The 23,532-nt window shown below is 41.1% G+C and overlaps 1 protein-coding gene across 6 annotated transcripts in view; it reads left to right on the top strand.

Annotated features, from left to right (window-relative positions):
• The window catches only part of dennd2c (DENN/MADD domain containing 2C), a 32,876-nt gene extending 12,456 nt beyond the window's left edge, over positions 1-20,420 (top strand). For all 6 annotated transcript variants that reach the window (XM_061800560.1, XM_061800552.1, XM_061800568.1 and 3 more), the window contains 15 exons: positions 312-458; positions 4,657-4,735; positions 4,989-5,033; positions 7,430-7,614; positions 7,784-7,893; positions 8,770-8,839; positions 9,286-9,363; positions 9,588-9,728; positions 14,180-14,328; positions 14,446-14,623; positions 14,812-14,853; positions 15,539-15,647; positions 15,982-16,224; positions 19,763-19,849; positions 19,915-20,420. In XM_061800560.1, the coding sequence (XP_061656544.1) occupies positions 312-458; positions 4,657-4,735; positions 4,989-5,033; positions 7,430-7,614; positions 7,784-7,893; positions 8,770-8,839; positions 9,286-9,363; positions 9,588-9,728; positions 14,180-14,328; positions 14,446-14,623; positions 14,812-14,853; positions 15,539-15,647; positions 15,982-16,224; positions 19,763-19,849; positions 19,915-19,946 (1,695 nt within the window). In that variant the 3' untranslated portion in view covers positions 19,947-20,420. The remainder of the gene's footprint in view (positions 1-311; positions 459-4,656; positions 4,736-4,988; positions 5,034-7,429; positions 7,615-7,783; positions 7,894-8,769; positions 8,840-9,285; positions 9,364-9,587; positions 9,729-14,179; positions 14,329-14,445; positions 14,624-14,811; positions 14,854-15,538; positions 15,648-15,981; positions 16,225-19,762; positions 19,850-19,914) is intronic.
• Positions 20,421-23,532: the final 3,112 nt, after the last annotated feature.

Below are 23,532 nucleotides of genomic sequence, written 5' to 3'. Positions count from 1 at the left end.
CCATGTCTATCAAAATTCTGCTTCGTTGGCATCTCGTGGCCTCTTGGTGCCAAGCAGTTATGTTGAACCTCCAGTTCAGAGGGGCTTCATTGAGTCAGGCCATGGCCGTGTCAAGTAAAAAGAAGCTGTTTTGCCACCTCCTATTGGCATCCTTGGGCAATTACATGCTTTTTTGGGTGTGTCTCAGTTACTCCTGGATTTGTGCTATTTTCACCAGTTTCTATCCCCCACATTTTGCAGGAATTCTCCTTATAGCAAAAGTTCCCTACAAAGAGTAATTACATTGAAATTCTTACAAACTTGTTTTACAGCTCCACACAAAAGCCCAGCCCATAAAGGGGGGCTCTGGAAAAGTCCAGAGGAAGACAGTCCCACCTGTACGGCCAACCATTCCAGATACTCCCAAGCCTGCAACCCCCCGGCGCATAAGCAATTATAAAATTCAGAAGACACCTCAGGTAATTGTTTGAATTTATCATCGCCTTCCACGTGACGTTTAACCCCGTGTTGAAATGCGGTCGAACAAGTGACGTCATTCCTTTAGGTGGAGGATACAAACGAAGGCGGTGTCGTGTGTAGAAGGAAGTAGAACACTGAAAAAGAGAGCGAGTGGTAGAGCAAATTAAGAGTAGAGCGAATAAAGACGCAGGGATATTAGACATGGCAGTAGAAAGTGACTTCACAGAGACCATCTTTAACAGGAAGGTACTGGAGCAATTTACTATTCAAAAGACACTTATGTCTGCTTGCATCTTTGAATACTCCTAATCATACATCAATGTAAGGTACAATAACTTCTAAGAGTTTTGATGCAACTTGACTTGTTTTTCAGAGAACAACCCCTGACATTTGCTATTGTATATCGCCTGGTAATTGGGACGAGTTTTTGTGCAAATGTTACTCTTGAGAGTTTTGGACAGAATTAGAATCAGTAAATGTTTATCTTGAGAAATGCAGCCCTATGGGGGCACAAACCAGTGCAATCTGTAGGCCGGTCCCAAGCCCGGATAAATGCAGAGGGTTGCGTCAGGAAGGGCATCCGGCGTAAAAACTGTGCCAAACAAATATGAGCGTTCATCTAAAGAATCCCATACCGGATCGGTCGTGGCCCGGGTTAACAACGCCCGCCCCCGGCACTGCTAACCTGCAGGGCATCGGTGGAAATTCAGCTACTGTGGGTCGAAGACAAAGAAGAGGAGGAAACCGGATCCAGCGTCAGAAGAAAAAGAGGAATGCACAGAGCCTACAACTGAGTGTAGGGACTTTGAATGTTGGGACTATGACAGGAAAAGCACAGGAGTTGGTTGACATGATGATTAGGAGAAAGGTTGATATTCTGTGCATCCAAGAGAGCAGGTGGAAAGGTAGTAAGGCTAGAAGTTTGGGTGCAGGGTTTAAATTATTCTACCACGGAGTAGATGGGAAGAGAAATGGAGTAGGGGTTATTTTAAAGGAAGAGCTGGCTAAGAATGTCTTGGAGGTGAAAAGAGTATCAGATCGAGTGATGAGACTAAAATTTGAAATTGAGGGTGTTATGTATAATGTAGTTAGCGGCTATGCACCACAGGTAGGATGTGACCTAGAGTTGAAAGAGAAATTCTGGAAGGAACTAGATGAAGTAGTTCTGAGCATCCCAGACAGCGAGAGAGTTGTGATTGGTGCAGATTGTAATGGACATATTGGTAAAGGAAACAGGGGCGATGAAGAAGTGATGGGTAAGTACGGCATCCAGGAAAGGAACTTTGAAGGGCAGATGGTGGTGGACTTTGCAAAAAGGATGGAGATGGCTGTAGTGAACACTTATTTCCAGAAGAGGGAGGAACATATAGTGACCTACAAGAGCGGAGGTAGAACCACGCAGGTAGATTATATTTTGTGCAGACGATGTAATCTGAAGGAGGTTACTGACTGTAAAGTAGTGGTAGGGGAGAGTGTAGCTCGACAGCATAGGATGGTAGTATGTAGGATGATTCTGGTGGTGGGTAGGAAGATTAAGAAGACAAAGGTAGAGCAGAGAACCATGTGGTGGAAGCTGAGAAAGGAAGAATGTTGTGCGGCCTTCCGGAAAGAGGTGAGACAGGCTCTCGATGGACAACCGAAGCTCCCGGAAGACTGGACGACGACAGCCAAGGTGATCAGAGAGACAGGCAGGAGAGTACTTGGTGTGTCATCTGGTAGGAAAGGGGAGAAGGAGACTTCGTGGTGGAACCCCAAAATACAGGGAGTCATACAAGGAAAGAGATTAGCGAAGAAGAAGTGGGATACTGAGAGGACTGAGGAGAGGCGAAAGGAGTACATCGAGATGCGACGTAGGGCAAAGGTAGAGGTGGCAAAGGCTAAACAAGAGGCATATGAAGACATGTACACCAGGTTGGACACGAAAGAAGGAGAAAAGGATCTCTACAGGTTGGCCAGACAGAGGGATAGAGATGGGAAGGATGTGCAGCAGGTCAGGGTGATTAAGGATAGAGATGGAAATGTGTTGACTGGTGCCGGTAGTGTACTAAATAGATGGAAAGAATACTTTGAGAAGTTGATGAATGAAGAAAATGAGAGAGAAGGAAGAGTTGAAGAGGCAAGAGTGAAGGACCAGGAAGTGGAAATGATTACTAAGGGGGAAGTCAGAAAGGCACTACAAAGGATGAAAACTGGAAAGGCAGTTGGTCCTGATGACATACCGGTAGAGGTATGGAAGCAATTTGGAGAGATGGCTGTGGAGTTTTTGACCAACTTATTCAACAGAATACTAGCGGGCGAAAAGATGCCTGAAGAATGGAGGAAAAGTGTTCTAGTTCCCATTTTTAAGAACAAAGGGGATGTTCAGAGCTGTGGGAACTATAGAGGAATAAAGTTGATGAGCCACACAATGAAGTTATGGGAAAGAGTAGTGGAGGCTAGACTCAGGACAGAAGTAAGTATCTGCGAGCAACAGTATGGTTTCATGCCTAGAAAGAGTACCACAGATGCATTATTTGCCTTGAGGATGCTCGTGGAAAAGTACAGAGAAGGTCAGAAGGAGCTACATTGCGTCTTTGTGGATTAGAGAAAGCCTATGACAGAGTACCAAGAGAGGAACTGTGGTACTGCATGCGTAAGTCTGGTGTGGCAGAGAAGTATGTTAAAATAGTACAGGACATGTATGATGGCAGCAGAACAATGGTGAGGTGTGCCTTAGGTGTGACAGAGGAATTTAAGGTGGAGGTGGGACTGCATCAGCGATCAGCTCTGAGCCCCTTCCTGTTTGCAGTGGTAATGGATAGGCTGACAGATGAGGTTAGACTGGAATCCCCTTGGACCATGATGTTCGCAGATGATATTGTCATATGCAGTGAAAGCAGGGAGCATGCAGAGGAACAATTGGAAAGATGGAGACATGCACTGGAAAGGAGAGGAATGAAGATTAGCCGAAGTAAAACAGAATATATGTGCGTGAATGAGAAAGTGGAGGGGGAAGAGTGAGGCTACAGGGAGAAGAGATAGCGAGGGTCGACGACTTCAAATACTTGGGGTCAACAATACAGAGCAATGGAGAGTGTGGTCAGGAAGTGAAGAAACGGGTCCAAGCAGGTTGGAACAGCTGGCGAAAGGTGTCTGGTGTGTTATGTGACAGAAGAGTGTCTGCTAGGATGAAGGGCAAAGTTTACAAAACAGTGGTGAGGCCGGCCATGATGTACGGATTAGAGAGACAGTGGCACTGAAGAAACAACAGGAATCTGAACTGGAGGTGGCAGAAATGAAGATGTTGAGGTTCTCGCTCGGAGTGACCAGGTTGGATAGGATTAGAAATGAGCTCATTAGAGGGACAGCCAAAGCTGGATGTTTTGGAGACAAGATTCGAGAGAGCAGACTTCGATGGTTTGGACATGTTCAGAGGCGAGAGAGTGAGTATATTGGTAGAAGTATGCTGAGGATGGAGCTCCCAGGCAAAAGAACGAGAGGAAGACCAAAGAGAAGGTTTATGGATGTGGTGAGGGAAGACATGAGGGCAGTTGGGGTTAGAGAGGAAGATGCAGGAGATAGGCTAAGATGGCAAAAGATGACACGCTGTGGCGACCCCTAACGGGACAAGCCTAAAGGAAAAGAAGAAGAAAAGAAGAAGAAATGTTTATCTTGAGACATGATTGTTAAATGCAGTTGTGTTGTTAGTTTAATCCATACTGTTCTTTCGCTTGACTTTTGGAACTTTTAACCACTTAACAAAGCCAAGTTTACTGTGGTCCATTCAAGTCCAGCCAGATACTTTCCGGGACACTGCTTAATCCTCAATTTTGTCAGATTTTGATGATGTAAAAAAACAATCATAGCTATTGGTCAAGTTAAAAAAATTATATTGGGATTGCATTCTGCATTGGAGGTTTGACTGAAGATACCCCCACCCATTCAACCAGTCAACTCTCAGTGCCCGTTTGGCCTGTTAAAATGTCCAAGTTCCTGTGAGGATCTCCACTCTGGAGTTTGTGTATGATCACAAACCTCGATTTTTCAATGTGGAATTTAACAAGATCAATTTTTTTCTTTTCTGAAATAGCCTTTACGCATTTATGCCATGCCTATCTGTGCTCATCATTCCGTAATGGTTGCATTGTTATAGGGTCTAACAAATTTTTGTGTCCATGTCTGTGCGTGTTTTTTTTTTTTTTTTAATCAACCACACAGTACGTCAATAAGATTGAGACAATATTTGACGTCAAGCGAGGGAAGAAGAGAGTGAAGAATCAAGGAGTTCCTGTACGAGGTAAGACACTAACGCGGACAAACACACACACACGCGCACAAACACACACATGCAGACTTGCAGCTTCACCCATCTTTGCATGTCCCACATGTCTGTATTTTAAGTGGCAAGTACAAAATACACACAAGGCCCAATGTGGCCGACGACACTACTTGAGAAACAAAGGCCGACTGTCTGCAGGTGACGATGCTTGGAAACTAAACTTTTCCGTGCCCCTGCATCTTGCTTATCTCTTCCTTTCTTAATTTGCAAGGGGAGACCAGTGGAACTGAGAGCGACCCCGAAGACAATGGAAAAGGTATTGCACAGAAAGAGGCGTTTTATGTCTGTATTTGCCATTTGTGTGAAAGATGACATCTTCATGACACCCAAAATATCAGCAATATAGCAAATTTATTTGTGCAGCGCATTTCATCCTAACTTGATGTGCTTTACATGAGTGAAAGATTTTAAATGCAAAGAAATTAAACATTTAAAGTCGGGGGAAAACAAGAAAAAAGCAACAAAAACCCTAAAGAGAATTAAAACAGCAGAATTAAAACAAGTTCAGCTTGTCCCCAGATGCCACAGCATATTACGCTGAAGTCTAGATTTTCACATAAATTTCCAGAACTCCTCTATTGACCCCAACCAGTGAACCCAAGCTTTTACTATACAGTAGAGCCTGTCCTGTAGTGCTCTCATGCTGTTCGCTCATTATGCAATTTAACCTGTGCTTTGCTGAGCTCTTTTTTTTAATCTCTCAAAGTAATAATGAAATACTTAGTCTTGGAATTAATATTATGTAAAGTCATTCATTTCATTAAACCGTAATCTAACCCTAACCTTTTTTTTTTGTTGCTGTTGTTGTTTTTGACCTCATTTGACAGTTAACTTGGATAATATCCGCACTTCTTAGCTCCTCTGCCTCGCTTTATGTCACATGGAGTACTGGGACAGCAAAAATTCACACGATACCAGTTGTAACATGACACTTGTTTTGGATCAATATGTCCGACGACCGCCCTGCTTTATTTGTTTTAAATAGCCAGCAAGAACAACTTTTATGTCACAGATGTATTTTGTCTATCGCCTCTGTAGCCCAAACAACAACAACAATAAAAATACAATAATGTCCTGTTATAGCACGGTTCATTTATCAGCATCCCGCTATGTCTGAGTTATTTTCTGTTAAACAAATCAAATTTTCTGTCAGTTCAATTCTGTCTATTTGGTGGAAATCTGCAGTTTATAGCATCTTGTTTCAGGGGTGCAACACATTCCCTGGCTGGATAAAAGAAAATAGCCCGGTGTGACCTGAGCGCGCTGGACAAGATCCAACCCGCGCTTCGCTACGCACATTCCGGCCAGCCGCAACACAGACGAGCGGTAAAGGTTGCAGGGGTCTGCTCAATTAAATTCTCACACTTGCCGGATAGAGCAAGCCCAAGATGCTTGCAAATTTGTTTATGTGTTGAAATATGTTTAAACGTGTTTAAGCGTTTATATTCTGGTAATAAGAATCTATAGATATGTCGCAGATTTTTACCTATCACAGGTGGGATATAATTCCTGCAATGGACTGAGAATTACTAAACATTCTGTAACAGCGCGGGTGTACCTGAAGCCTTAAAAAGAAAAGAAAAATTTCCGAAATGACACTTTGAAATGCCTCATAAACTTTAAAGCGGTTTTCAAAATGTCTTCAAAAGCCACGGAACGGAAAAAAAAAAGTCTTTAGACAGGATTTAGAAACTATACTAAAATAAATAAATAAATAAATAAATAAATATATATATTGAGAAAGCAAGAATAATGGATAAAACAGAAATATTGTGCAAAGAGTATAAAGAGTATCAATTAGAACATTCCCCCCAAAATTCTGGGATGTAGCAGAATCATGCAACTTGAACCGAGACATGGCAGGGAATCGCTTGATACACAAATGTCAAAGATTTAAAATATTAGCTTATATTGAGCCTGTCAGAGCTTTTAAAAAGATCTTTTGAAGTCTTAAATGCCTGAAGATCCTTGAACATATGTGGAAGAATAATATTTAACTGTAGGAAAAATTGGGTTTCAATTGAAACAGTCCTGTAATGTGAATATTTGCATCCAGTAGTACAGTTTGTTAGAACAAAGTAGACATTTGTTCCCAGTTTTGCTGTTTTTTTTCTTTCCTTTTTGGGTCAACATTTTCTTTAAAAATAGAAAAACAGCAAAATAAATAAATACTTCCCTGTTGTGAAGAAATAAATTTCCCACTGTCCGTCCATCCATCCATCCATCCATCCATCCATTTTCTTAGCTGCTTATCCTCACGATGGTTACGGGAGGGCTGGAGTCTATCCCAGCTGTCAACGGAGAGGAGGCAGTGTACACCCTGAACTGGTTGCCAGCCAATCACAAGGCACATTGAGACCAACAGCCACACTCACAATCACACCTAGTGGCAATTTACAGTGTCCAATTAATATTGGACATTTTTGGGATGTGGGAGGAAACCGGAGTGCCCGGAGGAAACCCACGCAGGCACGGGGAGAACATGAAAAGTCCACACAGGCGGGTCTGGAATTGAACCTGGGACCTCAGAACTGTGAGGCCAATGGTTTCCAGCTGAGCCACCGTGTTGCGCGTTTTCCACTAATCCCAGTAAATTCCATTTTACAGACAAATTCTCTAATTTCTTGGGGAATGTGACGTGGTGTTTTGCAGGTTTAAGGAGATCTGTTTACAAACAGCCAGCACTGAAGCGCAAGTCAGGCTACCGCACGCTGGAGAAAGACCTCATCCAGGCGCAAGAGCAGCAGCTTTTCCAGGTCTTTGTGGTGGTGTCCCTGAGGAAAGCCTCGCCAGCCAACACCTACTCCCCCGAAATAACGCAGCAGTTCCCCAAAATGGTCTGTTGCATCTGACTTCTTTGTTTGACGACTAATTAACTGACAAACCTTTTTCACTGTACTGAGTTTAAATGTTTTTTGTTTGGTTGGGAGTCACTTGCCTGAATTACACTTGACACCCCCCACCATGGATTGTTTCTGGATTGACATGTAAAATGATCCGTTTCAGTTTGAAAAGTCATCCAGACTCTCGAAGGAAGCCGAAGACCAACTGAAGGTCATCCCCAAATTTTGCTTCCCTGACATACGTGACTGGAAGCCTTCAGCGCACACACCAAGGTCAGCCACAGTGGGACTTGACACTTGGGATTTCTGGACTGGTACTATTGCTCCACAATATGTTACTCTGTTTGGTTTCCCATAAGATAGAGAAAAAAATCAATACAATTATAATAATTCATAATACAGCGGACCCCGCATACTCCTCGCTCGGCACCTTTTGATTCATCCACAGTTTTTGCTCATTTTAGGAATCTTTAATTTCCTTTTCCCTTTTTGGGGAAAAATGCTTATTGGTAATTTTTTCAGGTTAAAATAAAAAGTTCAATAGTTATAAATGGGCAATTACCAATCATCCCCAGATTTTTTTATGTTCAGAGTCAGGCCTAGTCTCTATCCCACAAAAATAGTGGAGGCCCAATGTAGGATGCTAACTTCCGTCAATATTAAAACATAACATTCATTCAATACAGGGTATCCGGTGTACTGAGTGACAGAGCACTTTCTTGTCACGCTACGGTTAAAAAGACTTCATAGTAATATCCTCAAATTTTTGCATAGTTCGGAAAACCGTTTTCAGTCCTGCACAACTGCCACGTACAACGGCAATAACAAACACGTTGTTGGGAAGCTTTTCTGTATACCAACACTGAGCATTATTATTATCTCCGTAAAGGCAGAATTTGTGATTGGCAGGTATAGCCCCCGTCGTACCCAGTAAGTGAATGCCGTAATTATCATCATTGTTCTTAGTTGATTCCGCGATGACTATTATTGCCGGCACCGCAATGACCTACTTCTTCAAACTGAAAATTCCCAATATTCATCTTCACTGTCTCTTACTTTTTTTTTTTTTTAAAAGGTAGTTTTGACGGTTATGAGTGACTTACGATCTTGGAAGGGCAGACAATATTGTTTTTCTGTGTATTTTTACAGTGAGACATTCTCCTTCGTCCTGACTGGAGAAGACGGGAGCCGCTGGTTTTGTTACTGCCGTAAGATCCTGGTGAGTCACTTTGGTGTGATGTTTTTGTGATGACATGGCAGTCAGCCACACACTTCCTCAATCTGGAGGCCGAGTGAGTCGTAGACTGTAAACCACATGACTGAAAGTGGGAAGAATATCCCCTTTTTTTTTGCTTTACAGGGAGCCGTCACAACACTTTCTTCCCTTTTTGAGTTGCAATTCTGTGGCTTTGCTGTTGTATTGTGTGGATTTGGCCTGTTTTGTGCTGGCAGAGATTTTTTAGTTTTACCGTTGTATAAAATTCCTGCTTCTGTCATAAACAAGACTCTTGTTACACTAACTTAGTTATTTGTTGCCTTTGAGTATAAAAGGCTTTCTTTTCCGTAAAGTCTCCTGTTGTTAAACATAGTGTTTGCTGAGCTGTTAACAATTGGGCATTAATGTCATAGGCGTGTCTAATACCAGAATCCTTTTTCTTCTTAAAGCCCAGCGGAAAGGGCAAAAGGCTCCCCGAGGTTCACTGTGTCGTCAGCAAGTTGGGCTGTTTCAACTTGTTTGCCAAGGTAAAGCAAGCACAAATTGTAGCTTTGAACATCTTTTGTTCGGATAACAGAGTGGTAGATGCAATTGTGTTTTTATATAGGGGCACCAAACAACCATTTTGTGAGACTACATACTAGCCTAACCCTTGCATGTTCACTTTGTGCAGACGAAGTTGTCCCAACACTTTTTGAAGTGGGAGAGTCTCCCAGAAGTCATGATAATTTCTCTGCCTCCTTTTGCAAAGATTTTGGAGGAGGTGGAGCGGCGGCGAGAGATTTCCCCGGCGCTAGTTTACCCTTTTATGCGCAGTGTGATGGAAGCGCCTTTCCCAGCTCCAGGCCGCACGGTCATGGTCATGAGTTTCCTTCCTGGCACTGGGAATGAGGTAAACCACTGAAGGGAAGTGTTAATTAGCACTTTTGTTCCACTTCAACCACTCTATTGTGTCTTGAGTTACAGTATGTGAAGCTGTCTGTGTAAGGCTGCATTTACACTGTCTCCGGTGGGCACGGCAGCCCCCCCTTTTGGTCAAAACTTGTTGTGCTCTGAGATGTTAAAAAAATGAAGTTCGAGGATTCAAGGACTTTTTTGTCATACCTACATCCATCATCATTCATTGCTTAAAAATAAGTTCTTGAGCACAAAAATGCCCACATTTGAATATGAACTTATTTTTCTTGATCCAAGATGTCATTTGATGTGCGTCCCACATTTGAGACTCACAAAATTTAGCATGGAGGCATAAAATAGTCTCAATCTGCATTTTACGATGCATATATTAGTAATCTATCTATCTAGCTATCTATTCTTGAAATCTGGCAATTCTTTTTATTTTTGGGAGTGAGGGGACTAGACAGGATCGCAGTCTGCGACAAATTGGCTCAGATATGCGCTTTAGTTTCTGAATGATGTGGGGGGGAGAAACAAAGAAAAATAACAGAGGGGATGTACAGGTGCCTAGTCATTTGAGGAAGGAAAAAAAAACACAAACAGAAACACACATGTGAAACTTATCATGGTCTCTAAACCAATCAAAGATAGTGAAAAGGTGGGGACCACATACGTGTACTTCTGAAATGCATCCGCTGGCATACACGAAGCAAAGTTTTCTGACGCTCAGCCGGAAGCTGTACAATTACATAATGTTGAGCTGCATGAATGGAATTAGTTCTGAAGCATAATGCCACCGCGGCGATGTGAGAACATTTTGGATTCAAACCAGATGAACGCGCCCTTTGCGCGGGCGCCAACGAGCTCGGATGGTGACTTTGCATGAAGTCGCAACAAAGACAACAGAACTCAAAACCTCAAAGTTAGATTTTAAACACAACCATCCCACACAATTTCTTCAGCTGGGAACAAAAAACACGATGAGACCGTTCCCATTTCCTGTCAGCATGCAATTCTGGAACTCTTTGCCCAATAAAGCAAATCCAAACATGACAGCCTACATGCTGCATGTATGCTTGCATTCTGTGCCATTGAACATTTTGACAAAGTAGCGTTGAAAGAAAGGCTGCTGACTTTGGAAAAGCAGTCGAAATCTTTGATCTACTTGTGGTGTTATTAATGTTGCTACTTGGCACTTTTTCTTAACCAACTTAGAACTTGATTGATAGTATATTGCCTGCTAAGCCATTTATGGCTTTTTATACTTCTATGCCAAATACACATTGTATTTATTGTTCTACATTACAATGTCAGTGTTCATTATTATTAGAATTAAAACTAAAAGTGAATTGTTATTTAAATCATGTACAGTATATGCATTATAGTAAGTTTCTTTCGGCTTGTCCCTTTCGGGGTCTCCACAGCGTGTCATCTCAGATGGTTATATGTTTATATATATATATATATATGTATGTATATATATGTATGTATATGTATATGTATGTATACGTATACGTGTATATGTATATGTATGTATACGTATACGTATATATGTATATGTGTATATGTATACCTATATATGTATATGTGTATATGTATACGTATATACGTATATGTATACGTATATATGTATATGTTTGGAACAATTTTTACGCCGGATGCCCTTCCTGACGCAACCCTTCTCAGCGAGTGGAGGCCCCAGTGGGATATGAACCCACAACCCTTGGTTTACCAAACCAGTGCTCTAACCACTGAGAAAATAAGTACTTGAACACCCTGCTATATTGCAATTTCTCCCACTTAGAAATCATGGAGGGGTCTGAAATTTTTATCGTAGGTAAATGTCCACTGTGAGAGCGATAATCTAAAAAATAAATCCAGAAATCACAATGTAAGATTTTTTTCAACGATTTATGTGATACAGCTGCGAATAAGTATTGAACACGTGTCTATCAACTAGAATTTTGACCTTCAAAGACCTGTTAGTCCACCTTTAAAAGTCCACCTCCACTCCATGTATTATCCTGAATCAGATGCACATGTGTGAGGTCGTTACCTGCATAAAGACACTTGTCCACCCCATACAATCAGTAAGACTCAAACTTGTAACATGGCCAAGACCAAAGAGCTGTCCAAAGACACTAGACACAGAATTGTACAACTCCACACGGCAGGAAAGGGCTCAGAAGAAATTGCCAAGCAGCTTGGTGTAAAAAGGTTCACTGTTGGAGCAATCATTAAAAAATGGAACAAGCTAAACATGATGGTCAATCTCAATCAGAGTGGAGCCACATGTAAGATATCACCTCGTGGGGTCTCAACGATCCTTAGAAAGGTGAGGAATCAGCCCAGGACTACACGACAGGACTTGGTCAATGACCTGAAAAGAGCTGGGACCACCGTTTCCAAGGTGACTGTTGCTAATACATTAAGACGTCATGGTTTGAAATCATACATGACATGGCAAGTTCCCATGCTTAAACCAGCACATGTCAAGGCCCGTCTTAAGTTTGCCAATGACCATTTGGATGATACAGAGGAGTCATGGGAGAAGGTTTTGTGGTCAGATGAGACCAAAATGGAACTTTGTGGTCATAATTACACTAATCGTGTTTGGAGGAATGAATGATGAGTTCCATCGCAAGAACACCATCCCTACTGTGAAACATGGGGTGGTAGCATCATGCTTTGGGGGTGTTTTTCTGAACATGGGACAAGATAACTGCACTGTATTAAGGAAAGGATGACCGCGGGCATGTATTGTGAGATTTTGGGGAACAACCTCTTTCCCTCATTCAGAGCATTAAAGATGGGTCGTGGCTGGGTCTTTCAACATGACAATGACCTGAAGCACACAGCCAGGAAAACCAACGAGTGGCTCTGTAAGAAGCACATCAAGGTTCTGGCATGGCCTAGCCAGTCTTCAGACCTAAACCCAATATAAAATCTTTGGATGGAGTCGAAACTCCGTGTTTCTCGGCGACAGCCCAGAAACCAGTCTGATCCAGAGAAGATCTGTGTAGAGGAGTGGGACAAAATCCCTCTTGCAGTGTGTGCACACCTGGTGAACAACTACAGGAAACATTTGACCTCTGTAATTGCAAACAAAGGCTACTGTACCAAATTTCAACATTGGTTTTCTCAGGTGTTCAAATACTTATTTACAATTGTATCACACAAATAAATCGTAAAAAAAAAATCATACATTGTGATGTGTATGTATGTGTATAGTACAGAAAGGAGGCCCGTAGCTCAGTGGTTAGAGCACTGGTTTGGAAAACCAGGGGTTTTCCACTCGCTGAGAAGGGTTGCGTCAGGAAGGGCATCCGGCGTAAAAATTGTGCCAAACATATGTGCTTTCATCTGAGATGACACGCTGTGGCGACCCCGAAAGGGACAAGCCGAAAGAAAGTGTGTGTGTGTCTGTGTGTGTGTGTGTGTGGTGTGTGTGTGTGTGTGTGTGTGTGTTTGTGTGTGTGTGTATATATATATATATATATATATATATATATATATATATAATACAGAGGTAGACCAATGGTTAACAGAAATAATGTACTAAAAGTAACAATATACTGTAAAATAAAGAAAGACTTACTACTATAATAAAACTCTATGACACAGTGGGATCGAGAAGTAAGGAAGGATTGTTATGGCAAAGTATTACTGTCTTGCATGATAATAGGTTGCAGGGTCTCATTGTTCCTGGGTTGGGACTTATTGTTTCCGTGACATGTGCGCCCCGAGACCCGTGTAGTCTCTGGTGTAAAATGATTTGTGCTTGATTACTTTTTACTGCCTAAACACTCTTCAATCTATTACCATACGTATACATTTACATTTTTCACCCAGCACATAGTGAGTCAGTTACTGAAATTTGCTCCAAAGATCCCGTTTCTTATTCGGAACAATTCTGACCTGGATCAGCACAACACTGAAAACCCTCTAGATATCACTAAGCCGTGATGTAAGGTTTTTCGGAACCTTGAATTATTCCTTCCCTGAAACATTTGTCAAAATCCACCCATCCATTTTCTGAGCTGCTTATTCTCACAATGGTCACGGGAGTGCTGGAGCTCATCCCAGCTGTCACCGGGCAGGAGGCAGGGTACACTCTGAACTGGTTGCCAGCTAATTGCAGGACACACGGAGACAGACAACAGTCACACTCACAATCACACCTAGGGCAATTTAAAGTCTCCATGAATGCATGTCTTTGGGATGTGTGAGGAAACCCGAGTGTTCGGAGAACACCCACACAGGCACGGGGAAAACATGCAAACTCCACACAGGCGGGGCTAGGATTTGAATCCTGGTCCTCAGAACTGTGAGGCCAACCCTCTACAGCTGCTCCACTGTGCTGCCCATTTATGAAAATCTGGAACAATATTGAAAAGAACAAGACCTCTTATTTAGTTATTAAATAAGAGGTCCCTCTCTTTGCAGGTTCTGACTTTGTGTCGTCCCGTCGACTCCAGACTAGAGCATGTGGACTTTGACACTCTCCTCCAGTGTCTCAGTGTGGGGAAACTTCTGAAGGTGTTCGCCTCCCTTTTGCTTGAGAGGAGGGTCATCTTTGCTGCTGAAAAACTTAGGTGCCCCCCCCCCCCACACACACACACACGTTCTTAATAACACTCCTCCTCAGTGAAAGACATCTCTTCATCATTTTGCCTCAAAGTTTGCTTCTGTTGTTTTATCCAATTTGCTAGCGTGCTGTCACGTTGTGGCCACGCGGTGCTGGCGCTGCTGTACCCGTTCACCTGGCAGCACACTTTTGTGCCCGTGCTTCCGACCAGCATGTTGGACATCAGCTGCTCCCCCACACCTTTCCTAATCGGGGTGCTAGCCCCAAGCTTGCCCCAGGTTCTAGAACTCCCTATAGAGGAGGTCGGTCACAACTCATTATCTACTTTACTCAGCCTGTTTTATATTGTATTTACTTGTTGTGTTTGATGAATGCCAAAGACATATAGTTTATTTTGTTGATTTCTTTATTTTTGAATGTTTTTTTTTTAAACTCGTTTGTTTTTGCATTCCTTGAATGTGAAGGATGCTTAAATCAATTTTCTTTTCAGGTGCTCATTGTGGATTTGTGTGCAGATGAGATTGTCACTCAGGTCTGTAAATACTGCAATGTATTTTGGGATTGATGGGGTGAGCTTTGATTTATTATTTTTCTTTATTTTCAAACATACCGTAGGTGAAAGTGATTAAAAAAAAAAAAGAACAAAATAAACAAGTGCAGTAAAATAAAGTTAACGCATGCACCAATCTACTTCTTTAGATTCCTATATAATTATTACTTTTCATGGTTAATATAGTACTGTAGTAATGTAATAATAAGCAAGAACTGGTCATATGTACAAATCTTTATTCATGCTGTAAATATGTTAATAAAATCATACAAATTAGTATCAGTATTATCTTGGATATTCATGAAAAGAACAAGTTCAACTACCACAAACCAAACAAAAGAAACCACTTATATCAAATACATAGAATCGTCTTTATTGGTCCATCAAGTAATATACATTGAAATTGATTGTTATATTGATAAGAGATGCGTCAGGTGATTAGACATTGCACGTTGTACGGACCACACACACACACGCAGACACACACACACACACACACAAAAAGAGTATTACATGTTAACCAATCAGTGAGATACTAATATCCTATGAATATAGTTTCTGTATTTGGAAAAAAAATAAAATAAATAAACTCAAAGCAATACATTGAATGTAATCAAATGCAGTGTTCCTGGCAAATAATGTAAGATTGCGCCTGGTTGCGGTGTAGCTCGGGGACGAGGACTGCATCCTGCCCAGTAAACTGCAAGCAGCACTGCAGCAGATTCTGGAGGAGCGCCAAGATATTCTCGAGCAGGAGGACGGAGACACGTCTGAAGGTTGGTCGCCACGGCGTCACTTACTTCATTTGTTAGTCACATGAGAGCACAGCGAGATCCTTCCGCGTTCCTGCTCGTATCATGAGTGCGAGTCTATAGCCTCATCAAACTCACGATTCGCATACATACTCGTAAACATCCAAGTCCATTCAAATAGAACCTTGAACGTAAACCTCTGTTATAAACTGTCCATACTTTAAATCCATCTGCCCATAAATGAATTTCATGAAAATAGCTTGTTGCCCTATCTATCCATTCACACACACACGTAAACATGCAAGTACATCTGTCCCAGAAGAGAAACCAAATCCTCACCTTATGGGCTCACGTCCAGGCCAGCCGGTGGACCTGTGCTCTCTGGTGTCGGAGGCCTTTGTGCGCTTCTTCGTGGAGCTGGTGGGCCACTACCCTCTGCACATGGTCGAGTCGTCCAGCGGGGGCCGCGAGCTCCATCGCGAGAACTTCCGCAAGTCTCACCCGTCGCGCGGCGTCCGTCAGTTCCTGCAGCTCTTCATGGAATCTCAGATGTTTGCCGGCTTCATTCAGGACAAAGAGCTGCGCAAGGGGGGAGGACGAGGTAACACTGATCGTCTCTTAGTCGTTAAAAAAACAACAACAAGGAATCATTACAAAAGAATTGAGGCACTGATGTTGACTGCACACTCAAGCAGATATGGACGCGGATCTCATTACAGGGCGGACCCTGGATCCCAAATGTCCTGCTTTATAAATTGCACATTGTCTTTCTTTGTGTGTGTAACTTTGTTTTTGCTGCTTCCTGTCCTTGCCAGGTCTCTCTTGGAAAAAAAAGGTTATTAATCTCAACGAGACCATCCTGGTAACATAAAGTTAAAATTATTATTAATATGAATTGAATTTGAAAGGCACAAAGGACCAGGCACAGCAGTGCGGGGCTCTCGTGGTGAGGAGGCTAGGCAAAATGTGAGATGACAGGCAGATGGGATCTTTTATACCAGAGGTGTCAAACTTGTTTCTTTTTTTAACACCTGTGCTTTGTAAACATTTTTGAAATGGTCAGAACGAAAAATGATCAAGGCTTATCATCTAGAAGAAGGAGTTATGCCGTCTCAGCTGTGGCAACTCGGCATTCATTTCAAGATTTCTGTCAATAATGATATAAATTAAATAATAAACATAAAAATACACGTGGAAAACTAAAGAACAAGAACCAGCAATTCCACATTTCTTTCTCTTTTATCCATACTTTTCTACACACCAGTTAGTTTTTTTAATTATTAAACTTTCCATTTTTCAACAGATTAAATAAATTGGTCAGTTTGAACCATTTCCTCTCCCCTCTGCCTCATTTCACTCTGTTGGCGCCCAAGCTCTGACTGGTCACGACAATAACGTCTAAACTTGTTTTAGTTGCTGTCACTGCAGAAAAAGCCGCTGCACACAGCTAGGTTGTCGGAAATGGCAACGGGGTTTTCAGTGCTTTGGTGGCGATCTCCGGGTATTCTGCCATGACTTTAATCCAGAACGTAGGCAGAGTTGTTGTCTCGAGAATACCTTTAAAGCCGCCATCGGTTGTGATCTGCAATTGATCTTGTTGTTGCACAAACATGCTGGATTCACCTGGTTTGTTGTTGATAGATGGGTCACGGGTCCATCCCCTGGCAGTTTGTGGGTCCTTTTTAGTTGGGAAGTAGCGCTTGAACTCTTTTACTAGCAAAGACAGGTGATCGTGCATCAGCTGGGAGAATGAGTCAGTCTCACAAAATCCCCGCTAATGTTTGAAACCTAAACCAAATATGCCTCTGTTCACGCGCGATCCCCACAAATTCAGTTTGGCTTTAAATCCAGGTACTTGCCAACTTGAAGACTGTTGTCATATTTCCCTGAAGTGACAGATTGAATTCAACGAGCAGGCTGAATATATCGCACAAGTAAGCCAGTTTTGCGACCCATTCCTTGTCACGGAAATTTGGTGCTAGACGTGACTCCGTTTTTGAGAGAAATCTTTGCAGCGGCTCTCGTAATTCAAACACTCCTGCGAGCGATTTCCATCTGGATAACTTCTTATTTCTGTGTAAAAGAGAAGCCGTGTGTATTCCATATCCATCTCCTCAAAAAGGTGCGAGTTAAGGCTGTGTGCTTTGATGTTATTAATTTTCTTTTCTTGGAAGTTGTAGGCCAGGGGTCACCAACGCGGTGCCCACAGGCGAATGGTAGTCCGCAAGGACCATGTAAGGGGCCCGCGAGGTTTGCTCTAAAAATACCACAGGCCACAAATTGTTACTATTATATGTCCTTTAAACTCTGAATCTGAGTTTCTTATGTGAATTAAAATTTTCGAAATATCTGTAATGTCATTTACTACAATAAATTAAAACAAAAATTTTTTATGTACGTTTAATGAACTGAGTCTGAAATTTGCTGCAAACCGGTCACGTAGCCCTTCGTACAATTGGTGCTCACGAAGTAGCTCTCAGCCTCAAAAAGTTTGCCGAGCCCTGTTGTACGCTCTTCTACTGTCTCTTCACTGAGCCTTTTCCCCTTCGAAAAGAAACTTTCCAAAGACGTAAATTTTGGCGCTGAAGTGAACGAGATGTAACCAAGAGAATCTGGTCATTTTTCAAAATTAAAGGTTATTCAGACTTAGATAATGAATACTTCTTTTTTTTTTGGCTTGTCCCGATTAGGGATTGCCACAACGTGTCCTCTCCAACACCCACTGTCCTCATGTCCTCCCTCACAACAGCCATCAACCTTTTCTCTATTCTTTGGACTGGTACCAGTCCGCGGCCCTGAGGTTGGGGATCACTGCGTTAGATCAAATCAAATCTGACTTTCACGTAGTGGATAGCTTCTGCTAAATTATCGACAGCACTCATATGCAACTTATTTCACTCTGGAAAAGTGCGTATATTTTACCTATTTCCCCTCTGATGTTGACTGAAAACTCGTTTTTGTCACTGTTCTTTGTGATTAGGCCCAAGCCACGGCTCAAAAATATTCCTTTAGAGCCATCTGGTGGCATTTTTGCTGACAAGCACCCATGCTCAACTGTGGAAATGAGCTTCATTTAGTCTGCCCATAGTGTTTGTTGTCTAATAGCCAGGAGTGGGAGTATACTGTACAATACACAATCACTGCATGTACTCAGTTCAACATCTGTAGATTGATCTATCCACAAATTTTTTTAATATAATTTTTTCATTTCATTTTTTTCCAATTTATTTATTTTATTTTCATATTTATTTTTTGAAATTATTATTATTTGGGGTGAACCAACCCTGAAAATACTTTTTGGTGGTTTATCCCTGTTCATTCAAGAAATGTGGGGTTTAAAAAACTAAAAGAGCGCTCATAATATATTGGGTGTAACTTACCCACAACTTTTATCTATTCACGATGGAAATGCCAATATTCATAAACGCTCAGATTCTTTGAATGTGCAACCTGCGTGTAATTAATAATAAACGTGAGGAAATGGTTTTTTTTTTTTTGAGTGTTTGCTTTCACAGTATTGAGCAGCACTTACAACTTTGCACTTTGATGTTTTTATCCATCCATCCTCTTCTAGAGGTCTATTAGGGTCACGGGTGAGCTGGACCCAAACTCCAGCTCATTTCGGTGGAGAGACCTGGCTTGTCCAATTTTTTTTCTTGTTTTTCGAAACGCGTTGCAGACGCCAAATTCAAAATGAGAGAATATTCACAAAAATAATACCATTCATCAGTTTGAAGTTTAACCATCTTGTCTTTGTAGTGTATAGTTTGGAAAGGATTTGCAAATCCTTGTGTTCTGTTTTTTTTCTTTATATTTTACAATTCTCTACCTTATAAGAACTGGGATTTCTTTAAAAAAATGAAAAAAATCAATTTTACACAGCATCCTAAGTTGTTCGTGAGTCAATTCTCACTTTGCAAGCGATCTATCTTCTGTGTATTTTGTTGTTAAAGCGTACGCATTATCCACGGAGAAATGTAGAAGAAAGTGGAAAAATGCTTGCAATATTATCTTCAGGCAAAACACAATTCCTGGACCTTTATCCTGATGTACACTGAAATAAATTCCTACTGCAGTTTATGTCACGTTTCAACAGATCCACATGCAGGAATATCAGTGACGTGTTACTCCCCTTTTAGGGCTGTTTGAAGTCCGAGTGGCGGAATATTTGGACTCTTTTCCCGACCCAGAACCGAGCGGCGTGAACAAGTTTTTTAAAGGACTTGGTGAGTCTTAATCTATCATTTTTATTATAGCTGTTGATCAATTAAAAACTGTTTGCTTATTTCAGGGAACAAGATGAAGCTTCTACAAATGAAATGAAAATGATGGCAGAGCTTTTGTGAAGGAAACACGTGTGACTGTTTAGGAGGTGATCAATTCAGCTTGAAACGTCTTCTCGCTTATGTACGTGTAAAAGAGAGTCAGCATTAAATTTCTTGTTCATGTTTAATAATTGGAATCTTGCGATGAATGTTACAGCGTTCTTCTAGTTTAGTCTTAATCTGCATGCGGAGTGTTAATAATGTAGTGTGTTTAGTCGCCGTCTGGCGAATGTTTTTGTACATAGTGGTTTGTAGAAAAGGGTGCTTGTTTGCATCTGATCTTCAAATTAAGATTTTATTCTCTGACCAGAATATTTCAGTGTCAGAATGAGTCTCCTCTCCCCCAACCGTGAACTGGATTTGTACATATTTATTTTTTTATATACATTTTGCACATTAAGAACCTGTGAACTTTTTTTGTAATTAAATCATCAAGGCTCCCAATTGAGTTGGCTACAAGAACATTATTGTATTCATGGTTCTCTTTTATTTGTGCGTGGTCCACTCTTTTATGAACACAGGCTTGCTCAGGCTGCGTGAATTTAGGGTTTCGAGAAAAAAAAAAAATCGATTTCAAAACCTGTTGATTCACGACTACAACAGGAGGCTTTACATTCCAGTCATTCGCTACACCTTCATATACTCAATCATTAATCATTAGTAATTACAAGTTACAAATTATATGTGTCTTGAATGTTTTAAAAAGAGCTGTGAACCCCTAGTGTTTTGCCACCATATAATGGTAGATGGTTCATGATAGCGTTGATCAAATTTTTACACCAAGTGTCACCGAAAAAAAGTACTTAGCTCCCTAAGTATAACAATCATGGCAAACATTGAAATACAGTATTGTAGTAAGCCTAGATGTTCAGACCCCCCAGACTACTTTTCATAGAGCTACTATTATTGTAAGTCACTGCAATACTATGCACGTTTTGAATGTTATATATATATTTTTATATATATATATATATATATATATCACGTAATAGTGGTACTTGTCCCACCCTTTGAGTATCACTTGACTATATATACTGTAGGCATTTTTTGAATAAATTTAAACACGGTAAGGTCCTCTGCGCTTTCTTTATGATTATTTTTAAACAATTTTAAGTGAATTTATTGCAAATGAAATGAAACCAAAGCAAAAATGTAAAGTTTTGTTCTAGATGAAACCCCACCGCCGCGCACGCTCCCCTCGGACAACCTCATTTTGGTTACGCAGGCTTCTGCCATCATTCCAAAAACATGCACGTCTGATCATAGAAGTATTACCTTATCCAATAGTGTGAATTTGCACTGTGATTGGCTGGCGATTGGTCCAGGATGTAACCCGCCTCTCACCTGTGGCTCGAAAGGGGACAAGTTCTCGATGACTGGCTGGCTTTTTGCCTCGGCATGGCATTTTAACCTTGGATTTCGAAGAGCAACTAAAAGTCGCAATCTTCATTTTTTGAGCCGACTGCCTTCTCTGGGGGGGAATTCGAAATTGAAAAGGTACTTAATGATTTGTTCATTTGACCCTTCACTTCTTAACGATCCTTAATCAACGCCTTGGAATTTTCAGGGGAATGAGGAGAAAATGTTAAAATTTCTTTTTTCCTGGAAATACCAGGACTGTAGGCCATGGGTTGGAAACGAGGAGGAACTAAAGAGTGGTGTCTACACTTGTGTGGAATTTGATTTCAAAACTGGATCAAGGTTTCAAAACGTGGTTAGCGTTTCAATGTACTGTTTCAAAACAAGATCTGGGTCCCAAAGTGGGATTTTAAAACAGCGTTAGGGTTTCAAATTAGGGATTCAATAAGGTTTGTGGTTTCAATTTAAGCTTTCAAAACAGTGTTAAGATTTCTAATAAGTGTCTGAAAACTTGTAGGTTTTTAAGACAGTGAGATGGTTTTAAATTTGGGTTTCAAAATGAGTTTAAAGTTTAAAATTAGGTTTTCAAATTTGGGTTTCAAAACACGGTCACGTTTTCAAATTAGGATTCAAAAACAGGTAGAAGGCCTCACCCTAATTGTTTTGAGACCATAATTTGAAACAAACCATTTTGAAATCCTATTTTGAAACTCTAAACCTGTATTGAAACTTTAACCCTGTTTTGAAAACCCAATTTGAAACCCTCAGCCTGTTTTGAAAGCCGAAATCAAAACTCTGATCCTGTTTTGCAACTCAAGTTCAAAACCCCGACCCCTTTTTCCAACACCAAAACAATTTCAAACCCTAACCCTGTCGTAACTGTATTTTGAAACCCTACTTTTGTTTTGAAATCCTAATTAGAAACCCTAATCCTGTTTTGAAACCCTAACCGTCTGGAAACCTAAATTTGATACCCTAACCCTGTTTTGAAACACTAATTTGAAACCCAAACCCTGCTTCTAAACGCCAAACCAGTTTTGAAATCCTAAATAGAAACCCCAACTCTTTCTTGCAACCCCAATTTGAAACCTTAATTGTCTTTTGAAAGCTGAATTTAAAACCCTAATTGAAATGAGCTGCCCTTCTGGGGTACAATTATCAAGGACTCATGGATGTGGCGGAGGCATCCGTCCCCCACGTGGGCCATTAATCCCTGATCATCGTACACCTATGCGTCTCGCCTTGTATGTTCATGGACATAATAGATAAATAAATGCAAATTTTCTGACGACTGTCTTTTCAATTCCAAATGTAGAGCTTAAGATAAGGATCCCCACATGGCTAAAGAACAGTGAATGCGGATATGTGTGAACTGGCTTGACATGTCCAACATGGGGGAGGCGGCAGTTGTGAGCACAGAGAAACAAAAGCGGTTTTATCACAGTTTGCTCTTTGTGCGCATGAGCTAACCATAATCCTCCGGAGATTATTACACGACATAACGAATTGGACAGAGTCCAAATGATACACAGCTTTTGTGTTTACTCAGATGTCACTAATGACCGAGAGGTCTCGAAATTATGTTTGCAAAAAGTATGGAATTTTAAAGTTTCAAATGTGTCTCCACCCTGCGTAACTCACAGTACTATCAGAGGACAAGTATCAAACCCATGGCCTGGGGGCCAGATCCGAACCGGCACATGATTTTATGTGGTCCACCAAGGGAAATGATGTCAACTTCCATGATTCCCAAAATCTAAAATGTCAAATTGTCATATCATAAATGATAACATTGAGATATTGCGAGCGTTTTTGTGTTACCAAACATCAACAATAGTTGGAAAACTCTTGATTTCTGATTCCAAAACTAGTCTGTAAATTTCATGTGTGAATATGATGAGGCAATTAAATATTTTTATGGTTTCACAGTAATAATGTCTTACGTCTCCGTGAGGAAAATCGCAACTACAACGTGGCCCTCGACAAAAATGACTTTGACACCCCTGATCTAGAGCCTACATGTATCGTACTTAGTGTAGGGAAAAACAAAAAGAAGAATATAGTTCCCTTAGTAAAACAGTGTCATATGTAACGTGACTGGTTAATTGCAGAAATACAACAGTATACTGTAAGTCTTATATGCAGGATATGTTGACAGGCAATAATCGTGATATGGAGCCAGAAACGTGAGCTCCACAAAGCACTCGGACTCATCTCGGGAAGCT

This window comes from Syngnathoides biaculeatus, chromosome 2 (assembly GCF_019802595.1).
Source record: "Syngnathoides biaculeatus isolate LvHL_M chromosome 2, ASM1980259v1, whole genome shotgun sequence".
In the NCBI taxonomy this organism is placed as follows: Eukaryota; Metazoa; Chordata; class Actinopteri; order Syngnathiformes; family Syngnathidae; genus Syngnathoides; species Syngnathoides biaculeatus.
This window is presented reverse-complemented; position numbering and strand designations above follow the sequence as displayed.